Source organism: Carettochelys insculpta, chromosome 20, assembly GCF_033958435.1.
Source record: "Carettochelys insculpta isolate YL-2023 chromosome 20, ASM3395843v1, whole genome shotgun sequence".
Taxonomy (NCBI): Eukaryota; Metazoa; Chordata; order Testudines; family Carettochelyidae; genus Carettochelys; species Carettochelys insculpta.
Genome location: NC_134156.1, coordinates 23,543,712 through 23,556,302, shown reverse-complemented (window position 1 = coordinate 23,556,302; position 12,591 = coordinate 23,543,712). Strand labels below are relative to the sequence as shown.

The window sequence follows — 12,591 nt, the reverse complement described above, 5'->3', positions numbered from 1 at the left end:
GATGAGGATGTGTGCACAGGAGGGCAGGCGTGCGTGGGCAGGCATGTGTGCACTCCCTCTCCTGTGCATAGAGCACGGTGCACGTGCTCAGCCTGGTGCTAAGCTGAACGGCCCCTGGACAGGGCAGGGCAGGGGGGCATCTTGCTCCCTCTGTTCTCTGTGGGCATCGCTCCCCAAACAGCTCTCCTGTCCCCAGGCGGGGCCCCACCCCAGCTCCTTCTGCCTCCCCCAGGAGGGTCCCCCCCAGCATCTCCAGGCTGCTTTACACGGGTATCGCTGCACATCTGCCTGTCTGGCCCCACTTCCCAGCACTCCCGATGATTGGCTCAGGCCCATGTTTAATTTGCAGTAAATCTCTTTGGAGGCTCCAACTTCTTGCTGACTTAACAGCTCAGCCTCCTGGAAATTTATTTCGGCTCTTTGGGCCATGCTGCAGGAGCGAGCAGGCAGTAATCCTATCACCAGCCCAGCCCCCGCCCTCTGCCCCACGCGCCCTGTGCCCAGGGCTTCCCTGGCCGCCACACACCACATCCCCTTCCCATTCCCTGGAGAGGGGGTGGATGGGAGCCGCTTTGGGGAGCGCTGCCTTGCAGACAGCTCAGCCCCAGGGTCCCCTCTATTTTTTTTACATCTATGTGCAGAATAAATTTTGTTAGGTGCACCATAGCATGTGCTTCTGTGCACCACCACTAGAAAAACGCTGCCGGCTCTGGGCACTCTGCCAACCAGCTGGGCAGCAGCTGAATCTTCCCTGGGCGGCTGCGAATGCACTCAGCTTACAGGGACCATTGGTCATGGTCCTTTCTGCCCCAGCCTGGCCCCTGCCACAGCCTGCGAGTGACGCTGGCACAAATCACCCTGAGCGTCTCCCCCGTGTGCTCACTCCCTCCTTCCTGCAGGCACTCCACGGCCGCCTTGTGGCTTTCCTCGTCGGGGTCTCTCTGTCCCGCTCTGCCTGGCGCGCCATTAATCCATCAGGCTGTATCAGGCGTCCGTCCCTCCGTGTAGATAAACAGCCTCAAGGCCCTGTTTATGCATTCAGCTGGGTCAGCAGCTTTCGCTCCCATCACTTTTTTACAGCACCTACATGAGGGTTTTTTATCGTCGCAATTACTTTGCCTTCACACCTCCCCTGTCCCTCCTTCCCCACCGAAGCCGGGAGCAGCTGCTGAGATCCCTCCCACAGGGCGCGTAGCGGGGGCGCTGCCCGACACCTGCAGGGCTTCTACGAGCCGTGCAAGAGGGTGCATCAGAGGACCTCTGAACCCCTTCCCAGCAAGGACAGCCAGCTCTTAGCTAAAGCTCCCCTGGCATCGCAGCTCACGGCTGGGCGTGGGTTCCCTGTGGCCGGGCAGCTGGTAGGACAGGCCATGGTGGAGAGCAGGCGGATGCCAGTGCCCACCGGGTTGGGAGACCGCGTGGGGCACAGTCCAGCTCTTAGGAGAGTCAGAGTGCCTGCAGCACGTTGCTGTGGATGGTGCATATCCACTCGTGCCTCAGCGCACACCATAAAAGTTATTCTGCACATGGATGGGAAAACTCAGCCACGCCACTGGGTGCAGCCCCCTCCCCTCCGTCTCTGTGCCACGCCGGCCCGTGGGTAGTCAGCCGAGGAGCTGGTGGTTCGCTCAACCCCTGCTCTGCTCTCTTGGCTCCCCTCAGATGTCGGCGGCCCGGCCGATCCCATCGCTCCCACCATCATCATCCCGCCCCGGAATACCAGCGTGGTGGCTGGCACCTCGGAAGTGACCCTGGAGTGCGTGGCCAATGCCAGGTGGGTCGCTGACCCCGGAGCTCCCATCTGCAGCCTGCGCGGGGCCACCCTTTGGGGCAGGTCCTGAACAGGCTCCTCTGAGCCTGGCCGAGGGGGGGCCAGGAGAGTCGTTGTCCTCCCCCTGCCCACCCCATGCTGTCAGCTGCCTGGTGTCAGGCAGAGGATGTGCCTGCGGGTGGTTCTGGAGGCCCCTCGGTGCCCCAATGCTGGGCGATAGGGGGCTCCATCTTCCCACCGGCAGCGAGGGAGCCGTGCCTGGCTGGGACCCTGAGCCGCCAGAGCAGGAGATGTCTCGAGGGCTGCAGCTTGGAGGGGAGAGCTGTAGGTTGAGACAACTCCAGACCCACCTCCCTTGGGGGGGCAGGAGATGGCCCAATGTCCTGCCGCTGTGTCCAGAGACTCCCCTCGGAGCCAACGTCCCCTTGTGCCAAGCCCTGCGCAGATCCCGGGCCCAGCGCTGCCCTGAAACCTCCTCCCCCGCGGGCGCCGGGTCCCCCTTCCCCTGCGCGCTGGGAGGCTCCGGTCGCAGGAGCTGAGTGGGATCCGGGCAGGGGCGCCCCGTGGGGCAGGAGCCGTGCGTCTGGGGCTGCTTTCCCACGCTCCCCTCACCCGCAGGCCGCTGATGAAGCTGCACGTGGTGTGGAAGAAGGATGGGGTGCAGCTGTCCCACGGGCTCAGCGACTACAACCGCCGGCTCACCATCCCCAACCCCACGCAGGGCGACAGCGGCTACTACGAGTGCGAGGCCGTGCTGCGCAGCAGCAGTGTGCCCGCCGTGGCCAAGGGGGCCTTCCTTGCTGTGCTGGGTAAGGGCCAGGCGGGCAGGGCGCTGGCTGTCCAGCAGGCCAGGCCTGAGGCCCAAGGACAGCACGTGCGGGGGGGGCGGTCTCCAGCTTGCAGGGCACTGCGGTGGGAGCAGGGGGACCTGCAGGAGGAGCCTGTGCTCAGTGCCGGGGTCCTATGGGGAGGAGAATGGCAGTGCCAGCGCCCGAGCTGGGGGGAGGGGTCCCCCTGCCTCTGGGGGCCGCTCTCCAGGGCTGCACGGTGAGGGGGTCCCCAGAGGCAGCACTGGCCTGCACGGCAGCTCCCTCTCTGCCTGAGGGAAGGGCTCGTCAGAAGCCACCCGCACACCCCCCGTGGGTCGGAGCCGGGCCCCGGGGCTGCCCCCAGCTGGCAGCTCCGGCCGTTCCCACCTCCACCTCTGGGGCTCTCGTTGCAGAGCCACCCCAGTTTGTCCAGGAGCCGGAGAGGCACATGACGGCCGAGATGGAGAAGGTGGTGACCTTACCTTGCCAGGCGAAAGGTACCCAGGCCCTCCCCGTCCCCCTGCCGCTGCCCAGAGCCCCCCGCCCCCATCTAACGCCGCCTCTCGGGGACGGGCTTTGGGTTGCAGGCGTCCCACCGCCGGCCGTGGCCTGGTACAAGGATGCGGCCCTTGTCCGCGCGGAGAAACTCTCGCGGTTCCAGCTGCTGGGCGACGGGAGCTTGCAGATCAGCGGGCTGGTGCCCGACGACACCGGCATGTTCCAGTGCTTCGCCCGCAATGCCGCCGGCGAGGTGCAGACCTCCACGTACCTGGCAGTGACCAGTAGGTGCCAGCGCTCAGCCCTGCGGGCCGTGGGACGGCGCCCCTCGGGCATGCCATGGGCCGGGAGCCAGCAGGGACCGGCCTGGGCTGCCCCCAGCTGGGAGCCCTCTGGAGACGATCCAGCTCGGGATTGTGGGGCGACCCCACCCCCGATCTCGACGCTGAGCCCAGTGCTCTGTGCAGTGCTGGGGTGCGCTGTGCGGTGGGGATCCCCCATAGGAGGCGCTGGCCCCCGCGTGGCACTAGGGGGCGCTGTGCGGTGGGGATCCCCCATAGGAGGCGCTGGCCCCCGCGTGGCACTAGGGGGCGCTGTGCGGTGGGGATCCCCCATAGGAGGCGCTGGCGCCCGCGTGGCACTAGGGGGCGCTGTGCGGTGGGGATTCCCCCATAGGAGGCGCTGGCGCCCGCGTGGCACTAGGGGGCGCTGTGCGGTGGGGATCCCCCATAGGAGGCGCTGGCCCCAGCGTGGCACTAGGGGGCGCTGTGCGGTGGGGATCCCCCATAGGAGGCTCTGGCCCCACACTGTGCTGGGGATGAAAGGGCCCCACCAGCCCTGAGCAGGATGCTGCTGAGAGCCCCTGGTGCCCCTTCACTGCCCATCCCGTGCGGGCGGTGCTGCCTCCAGGGCAGGAGGGGCTGCCCAGCGGCACGGCAGAGGCTGTGGGAGCTGGGGAGCTCTCGCCAGGCACCCGGGGGAACTCACGTGGCAGGGGTCCCAGTGCCTGCAGGGGCTGGCCCAAGGAGGAGGTGCGGAGAACCCCAGCAGGCCTGAGGGTAGCTGCTGGGTCACCCCGGAGCCGGGCTGCCGGAGCCGCTTCTGAGGCTTCACCACGTCTCCTCTGCTCAGGCATCCCCCCCAACATCACCAAGGGCCCCCTGGACAGCACGGTGATCGACGGCGTGTCCGTGCTCCTCAGCTGCGAGACCTCGGGGGCGCCGCGGCCGGCCATCACCTGGCAGAAAGGTACCAGCTCAGCCGGAGCATGGGCCACACCAGGGCACAGCACTGGGCACAGTCACCTGGGCTCCAAGTCCCCAGCCAGAGCAGCAGCATGAGCCCCCCATGAACATGCACCTCCGAGCTGGCACCCCGCCCGCTGCCCCTGTCCCAGCCCCTCTTCCCTGCCCAAGTCAGGGCCCCCACTCTGCTGGGAGGGGGCGGGGGCGAGGGCGGGGCTAATGCCAGGCCAGGGCAAAGGGGGAGCCTGTGCGCTGGGGGAGGAGTGATCGAGTGTAAACTGGGCTGGGGCATGTTCTGGTGCCTCCTGTCCCCTGTCTGCAGCCTGCAAAGGCAGCGGGCATTGCCCAGGCTCTGTGCAGGGGGCAGGGCCTGTGGGGTGGTCTCAGCTGGACATTCACTGCCCAGGCAGCAGCCTCCCTGCCCCATAACGTCTGGCCCACGGCGGCCAAGCCGACACCTTTTGCTGCCACCCGCCGGCAAGTCCCTCTTGTTCCTGGAGCAGCACTGGGAGCTGGGCACCCGCTCACGCCCTGTTCCCAGCACGCCGGGCGTGCCTGCCCCTCTGGGAGGATGGCTGCGCCGTCCTCTGCCCCTTCCGCAATCACTGCCCTGTGCACAGCCACAGAGCTAAGGCTGCAGCGCTGCCTGGGAGGAGCTGCCTGAGGTGAAGGTGGATTAGCACCTCCGAGGGGCCTTGTCTACGGTTGGTGGGTCAGTTCCCTGAGCGTGAGATGGAGGCGCTCACAGCTGGGCTCAGTCATGCCGGTGCCCCTCACTCCCGACCCACAGCCCCTGCCAGCCCAGCCTGGGCTCCCCCCACACAGCTCTGCTGGTGCCCCTCACTCCCGACCCACAGCCCCCGCCAGCCCAGCCTGGGCTCCCCCCCACACAGCTCTGCCGGTGCCCCTCACTCCCGACCCACAGCCCCTGCCAGCCCAGCCTGGGCTCCCCCCACTCAGCTCTGCCGGTGCCCCTCACTCCCGACCCACAGCCCCTGCCAGCCCAGCCTGGGCTCCCCCCACACAGCTCTGCCGGTGCCCCTCACTCCCGACCCACAGCCCCTGCCAGCCCAGCCTGGGCTCCCCCCCACACAGCTCTGCTGGTGCCCCTCACTCCCGACCCACAGCCCCTGCCAGCCCAGCCTGGGCTCCCCCTACACAGCTCTGCCGGTGCCCCTCACTCCCGACCCACAGCCCCGCCAGCCCAGCCTGGGCTCCCACCCCACAGCTCTGCCGCAGCCCCTGCCAACCCAGCCCTGGGATGTTCCAGCTCAGCCAGCGCTCTGCACTCCATCATTCCACTGGTCTCTCAGCCACGAGGGACTCGGCAAACTCGTGACACTTGTGAGCGGGCCAGTTTGCAGGCAGGTCTCCAGATGGGGCAGACAAGCACTGACCGTTTCCTTCCCCGTCGGGCCTGGGCGGAGGGCGCCGGGCGGTCACTGGCTAACAGAGCTCCCCTCGCCCCACAGGGGAGCGGATCCTGGCCAGCGGCTCGGTGCAGCTGCCCCGGTTCACCCTGCTGGAGTCGGGCAGCCTGCTCATCAGCCCCACGCACATCTCCGATGCCGGCAGCTACACCTGCCTGGCCACCAACTCCCGCGGGGTGGACGAGGCCTCCGCAGAGCTCGTCGTGTGGGGTAAGTCCGTCCCGCCGCCGGCTGCACTCAGCCCCGCTGCACCCACCCACGTCTCCCGCCGGCAGATTCCCCTGCTGCTGGCTCTGTTGTGAGGGCCATGTGGGGCTCGGCCCCAGGGCTCTGGCCCTGCTGTGACTCTGGCTCCTGCCCTCTGCCGCAAGGGGAGCCCTGCCTGGGCTGGACCCCACTTGCCAGAGCCCCTCATTGCTGCGTGGTAGCCACAGCTCACGCTGTGTCTGCTCCCCAGCCCGCACACGCATCACCAGCCCCCCTCAAGATCAGAGCGTCATCAAGGGAACCAAAGCCTCCATGAGCTGTGGCGTCAGCCACGACCCCAGTGTGGCCGTCAGGTACGTGGCCTCGGCTCAGCGGCGATCCAGAGCGGCCTCTGCGGGGGTTGGGGGGAATTCCAGGGGGCCTGCCCTGCTCCCAGAGCTCCCTGGGTGGGACGTTCAGGGGATCCCACCCAGTGTTCCCAAAAGCTGAGCGCTGGGGCAGCCGCCCCGCAGAGATTCAGGGGGTGCCCAGCAATTAGCAGAGCACCCACAGCCGGCAGCGCGTTTCTCTGGGTGGTGCACATAACAAAATTTATTCTGCCCATGGACAGAAACAATTAGAGGGAGCCCTGGTCCCAGCGCTGCTCGGAGAGATGTGGGGGGGCCCAGCCCCAATGCAGGGGGGTGAGCAGGGGTGGTCCCATTGCCCCAGGTAGAGCAGAGATGCAGGGGGTGCGCCAGGCCCCCCATCTCCAAGCACTGGGCGGGCAGGAGCCCAGGGGACTCTCTCCGCAGAGCTGCAGACCCCAGGCCTGATGGATCTGCTGCCCTGGGATAAAGGCGGCAGGGCTGTGGGTGCTCCCCTGGCCGCCCCCCGCAGCAGCGTGAGCTGCGGCTTCGCAGCCCTGCACTGCCACCCAGTGCCCAGCTGGGGTGCAGCACTGTGCCAGCCTGGCCAGGGTTGCCATGGGCTGAGCCCGCGTGCCTGGCAGCCCGTGCGCCACGTCCCACTGCCAGCCGCTAGGGCCGATCCGTGGGCTGGAGGGGCTGTGGGAGGGGAACCGGGTTTCCTGGCCAGCCCCAGGCCTGAGCAGGTGGGGCCTGTGGCAGGTACGTGTGGGAGAAGGACGGCGCGCTCGTCAGCCTGGAGGGCGTCCCACGGCTCCGGCTGGACGAGGAGGGAACCCTGCACATCTCCCAGACCTGGTCCGGGGACATCGGCACCTACACCTGCCGGGTGCTCTCTGCCGGCGGCAACGACTCCCGCAGCGCCCACCTGCGCGTCCGGTGAGGGGCCTGGGACGGGGATGCAGCCTCCCGCCTGTGCACCCTGACGCCTTCCTGCTGCAACATCTTCCCACCCCCCAACCTCCAGCCACGGGTCCCCACCGCCCATGTCGTCCCCTCCCTGGCATCCCCCCAGCACACCACGGGTCTCCCCCGCCCATGTCGTCCCCTGCCTGGCATCCCCCAATATACCATGGGTACCCCCACTCACGCCGTCCCCTGCCTGGCATCCCCCAACATACCATGGGTACCCCGACTCACGCCGTCCCCTGCCTGGTATCCCCCAACATACCACAGGTCCCCCCTGCCCACACCGTCCCCTCCCTGGCATCCCCCAACATACCACGGGTCTCCCCACACATGCCGTCCCCTCCCTCACATCCTCCCAGCATACCATGGGTCCCCCCCACCCACACCGTCCCCTCCCTGGCATCCCCCCAGCACACCACGGGTCCCCCCCACCCACACTGTCCCCTCCCTGGCATCCCCCCAGCACACCACGGGTCCCCCCCACCCACACTGTCCCCTGCCCTGGCATCTCCCCACCGTACCACGGGTCTCCCCTGCCCATTCTGTTCCCTGCCACCACAGCTCTCTCCCCACATACCCTGCTCTCTGCCGCAGGTTCCCTCCCTCTCCAGCCTTCTCTGGTCTCTCCCCCAGCCCAGTCCCCCGACTCCTCCTGCCACAGTGTCACCTTCTCCCTTGCGATGCAGCTGATCCACGCACCCCGTAGCCGGGCCCCTGCCTCCTGTGCCCCGAGCCAGGGCAGCCGGGTGACACGGGCATGCCCAGTGCCCGACAGCCTGGGTGAGCTCCCTGCCCCGGGGCTGCGCCCTTCTGAAGCTGTGCCCGTCGGTTCCAGCTGTGGCTTCTCCGCCCCTCCAGGCAGCTGCCCCACGCCCCGGAGAACCCAGTGGCCGTGCTGAGCCCGCTGGAGAAACGCGCCATCAACCTGACTTGGGCCAAGCCCTTCGACGGGAACAGCCCCCTGCTGCACTACGTCCTCGAGGTCTCCGAGAACAGTAAGGCGCCTGCAGCCAGGGCAGGGGCGAGTGTGGACGGGGCCGGCACGCCGGGGGGGCGGGGGGAACCAGCGTGCAGCAGCCTAGTTAACAGGTGTGTGCACATGGCCGGGTGGGCTCCTGGCACACCCAGCGCCCTGGTGTGTGGCACTAATTACGCGCCATTGGGACAGGGCGGGGGGCTCGTCCCTGCAGGCGAGATCACCCTCGACCCCCCAGGGCTTTGCCTGCAGTACGCAGGGCAGGATGGCTCACTACCGGCGGGGAGCTGCCAGGGGTAATACAGGAGGGCTCTGGGGGTGATGCAGAGTGGGTCACATCCCAGCCAATTTCTCAGTGACAGCGCTACTGCCAGCCCAGGCCTGGGGGGGCTCCGCTGTCCGACCCCAGCCCGGTCCCCGAGCCCCTCTGTGCACCCCCTGACTAGCCAGAGAGCGCACAAGCCGCGTCCGGAGACGCTCCAGTGCCCCGGGGCCACCGCCCGCCCCCTCCTTCCACCACCTGAGAAACGGTCGCCCCAAACTGAAGAAAAGTTCTTCCGCCCCCGCAGGAGCAGCCCCATTCCCAGGTCAATGTGTTCCTCAGACCTCACCCAGACTGGGCTGTGTGCGTCTCCTGCACACGGCCGTCCAACGGCTGAAGGGAGCCGGGTAGCGAGAGGAGTGAAACACACGCCCTGTAGCAGGGGTGACATGATTGCTCTCTGGAATACAGCCTGGGGGGATGTCCCACCAGGCTCAGCTCCGAGCAGAGTCCTTCAGGGGTGGTGAGCTGGGCTGAAGACAAAAGGAGGATCCCTGGGGCGGAGCCATGGGGCTGGAGTCCCATCGGCCTCACTGCGGTGAAAGTACGTCCCCGGATGGAGCTTGTCACCTGGCCACGGCCATGGCTCCCACGCCGATCTGGACATACCCGGCAAAGGCTGGGCACCTCCTCCGGTGTGGTGTCTGCCAGGTGCCACCGTCCAGCTGACTCAGTTGTCCCACCAGAGGGTGGCCCATCTCCTGCCGGCATCTCCCAGGAGCAAACCTGTGCGCTACGAGTCCCGAGCCAATACCCAGCCGCGCCACCTGCCTTTGAACCGCACGCGCAGGAGCTGCGGATCGGCAGCTTTGAGAGACCCCTCGCTTCACCCCCTGCGTGCAGGGCTTGGCTGCAACAGTGGTGGGGGTGCTCCTGTTGCAGTCCGGTCCCATCACGCGAGGGACCACGGGGGGCAGGAAGGGGGGAGCCGTGTTTGCTTCTGTAAGGGCCGTGCTCCCCGGCCCCATGTCAGCTCCCTGCTCCACCCCTCTCCTCTCTGCCCCCCAGACGCTCCCTGGAGCACCCTCATGGCCAGCGTCGACCCCGAGGCGACCTCCGTGGTGGTGCGAGGCCTGGTGCCCGCTCGCTCCTACCAGTTCCGCCTGTGTGCCGTCAATGACGTCGGCAGGGGGCAGTTCAGCCAGGACACGGAGAGGTGAGGCGGGGCCAGGTGCACACCTGCGGGCCCGGCCCGGCCCGGCCTGAGGCTCACTGGCTCCCCATGCTGCCTCCCCTCCCAGGGTGTCCCTGCCGGAGGAGCCCCCCACGGCGCCCCCCCAGAACGTCATCGCCAGCGGCAGGACCAACCAGTCCATCATGATCCAGTGGCAGCCGCCGCCCGAGAACCACCAGAACGGCATCTTGAAGGGCTACCTCATCAGGTCGGCGGTCCTGCGCGCTTGGCCTGGGCACGGGGTGGCAGCTGCTTGGCACCCGCTGCCCTGGGGGGCCGGCTGGAGCCAGAGGGGTGCCCCGCCCGCTGGCCTGACTGGCCCTCTGCCTGCCCCCAGGTTCTGCCTGGCCGGCCTGCCCGTCGGCTATCAGTTCAAGAACATCACCAGCGCCGAGGTGAACAACTTGCTCCTGGAGGATCTCATCATCTGGACCAACTATGAGATCGAGGTGGCAGCGTACAACAGCGCTGGCCTGGGGGTGTACAGCCCCCGGGTGACCGAGTGGACCCTGCAGGGAGGTGAGCCGGGGGGGTCCCTGCCGGGAGGGGGAGGACCGAGGGGTGATGAGCCCCAGGGGATTTGTTAGCCTGGCCTCAGCTGACGAGGAGGAGATGGGCGATGGAGCCAGGTCGCTGCCCTGTGGGTGAGCGGCCGGCCCGTGTCTGCCTCGGTTTGGGCGCCGGCAGGGCTGGATCTGCTGTGCCCCATCCCCAGGGAGGTCTCCGGAGGGGACGGCTGGTCCAGGCAGCTGCGGGAGGGGAGATCCCCCAGTGCCGTGGCTGGGAGGGAGGCTGCTGCGGCTGCCTGTGCCCCCGGCCCTGGCACCGGCTGCTCCGCCTTCCTTTGTGCCGAGCCTGCTCCTGTCTCCTGCAGTTCCCACCGTCCCCCCCGGCAATGTGCAGGCCGAAGCCACCAACGCCACCACCATCCGCTTCACCTGGAACCCGCCCAGCCCCCAGTTCGTCAACGGCATCAACCAGGGATACAAGGTAAGGGGGGGCCAAGGATTTCCCGCGGAGCCCTTCCGCCCCCGGCTCTTGCCTGCGCCCGGCTGCCCGTGGCATGGAGCTGCTGGGGGCTGTAGCCTTTGGGGTCCAGCTGAGTCCCCCAGCTCCGAGCCCGCCAGTGAAACCTGGGCAGCTGCTGCTCCCTCGGCTCGTCGGCCCGGCCCAGCGCGTGGGCGAGCTGAGTGCAGGCGTGTGCCCCTTGGCACAGTGGCCCACTTCCCTCCCGGGGAGGCCGAGCGGACTGGGGTACCCAGGAGGCAGGGAGCTGCCCAGGCTGGGTGGCGGCAGCCGGTGTGGGCGCAGAGCAGCCAGCTGCGGGGGGGCCCTGCACAAGCCCTGAATAGTGAAGAGGGACGTGGCCTGGCCCCCGCAGGGCCCTGCCAGTTGTCCGGCGGCTGGGCCTCGCGCCCCTCCTCTCTGGAGGTGTGCGCACTGCCCAGCCAGGGAAGCAGCCACCGGGGATGTGCTGCCCAGGAGTCCCACAGCTGCCGATCTGACACAAACCTGGAGACGCCCCCCTGCCAGCAGCATGGACCTCAGCAGCCGGCGCCAAGCGCTGTGAGGGGAGGAGACCCAGCATAGAAGGGCCTGATCCTCAGCTCAGTCCCACCACCGTTATGTTCCTTTCCTCTCACTCAGCTACAGCTCATCGGTGCCTCATTTCCTTCCCCCTCTGAGTGAGAGCGTTCCAACCTCCCCCTCTCCAGGGCTCATCCCACAGGTTGGAAGCTGGGACCCCCAGCACAACCTCTCCCAGTGAGCCTGGCAGCAGTAGTCGGCTGTTATCCTCGGCGTGCGCCAACCACTCCCGGGTGGGCGGGGCACACTGTGCCGGTGGGTTGCTGTGATGGGGTTCAGGGGTCCCCATGCACTGCACCCCGTCCGCTGGCAGGAGTGACTCTCACTCGGCAGGTACACCAGGAGGTTTATTAGGCAACAGATGCCCAGTTTCTCACAGAAGCGTCAGTACAGCAGTCAGAGACAGTCCTTCCAACCTGTCCTGGGGAGAGGAGCCCGAGGGGGGCCCCTCTGGGGTGTAGCTTTCCCCCTCCCCAGGCTGGCTGCCCTCCAGCTCCCTCTCCCCCCAGCCTCCAACTGCTGCCCCTGATTCAAAACCAGCTCAGCTCCACCCTCCTCTTTGTTCAGGGCTGAGGTGTTACCTGCCAGCCTAGGTTATAGCCCCAGGGTCATCCTTAGCCACTGGGAGCTGCTCTGCTTGTCTCACACCCATCCAGCCTGAGTCTCACCCATGCACTCCCCCCCACTCCATCACAGTTGCAAACACTCAGGGCTGTACTTGGAGGTCCTGGCACATCTTTGCTCTGAACTGCAGGTTTGTTGGATTAATCAGCGACAAGGTGCTGCTTATGACTCAGCTTCCCCAAGAACGGGGCTGCTGTCTCGGCGTCTCTTCCAGAAACTGACGACGTGAATAAAATGGACAGTATCTCCTCTTAAACCCTCATTTCACACGCGTGTCCTCAGACGACCTGTACCTCCTTCCCAGGCCCTTAACGAAAAATGGCTTCCCTTCGCATTCCACCCCCGAAAAACGGATATTCTAGCTGAGCTGGGTCTGACTATTCATATTTACTGAGATTTAACACTTACCCAGGAGCTCAGCCTCCGATGCACTGTAATTAATTCCAAATCATAATTAATTCAAATTTACATTAATTACACCGAATTAAAATAGTATACTTGTTTCTTAATCTGCTCCAAAGAAGTTCAGGAATTTAATTGCCACCGAACGAGATAACCAAAGTAAGCAGGATATTTAACATACATATTAAATGCCACTTAGTATTTTTGATTTGTAATTTAGGGCCTAATTAG

General features: G+C 66.6%; 1 protein-coding gene across 3 annotated transcripts in view; it reads left to right on the top strand.

Moving 5' to 3' along the window:
* The window catches only part of SDK2 (sidekick cell adhesion molecule 2), a 161,411-nt gene that overhangs the window by 105,169 nt on the left and 43,651 nt on the right, over nt 1-12,591 (top strand). For 2 of the 3 annotated variants that reach the window (XM_075014612.1, XM_075014611.1), the window contains exons 6-18: nt 1,663-1,774; nt 2,390-2,580; nt 2,994-3,077; nt 3,168-3,362; nt 4,210-4,326; nt 5,795-5,962; nt 6,210-6,312; nt 7,069-7,245; nt 8,134-8,270; nt 9,582-9,729; nt 9,815-9,955; nt 10,085-10,266; nt 10,622-10,737. In XM_075014612.1, coding sequence (XP_074870713.1) covers nt 1,663-1,774; nt 2,390-2,580; nt 2,994-3,077; nt 3,168-3,362; nt 4,210-4,326; nt 5,795-5,962; nt 6,210-6,312; nt 7,069-7,245; nt 8,134-8,270; nt 9,582-9,729; nt 9,815-9,955; nt 10,085-10,266; nt 10,622-10,737 — 1,871 coding nt within the window. Of the gene's footprint in view, nt 1-1,662; nt 1,775-2,389; nt 2,581-2,993; nt 3,078-3,167; nt 3,363-4,209; nt 4,327-5,794; nt 5,963-6,209; nt 6,313-7,068; nt 7,246-8,133; nt 8,271-9,581; nt 9,730-9,814; nt 9,956-10,084; nt 10,267-10,621; nt 10,738-12,591 lie in introns of those variants that run through there. The other variant, XM_075014614.1, reaches the window with a different exon arrangement.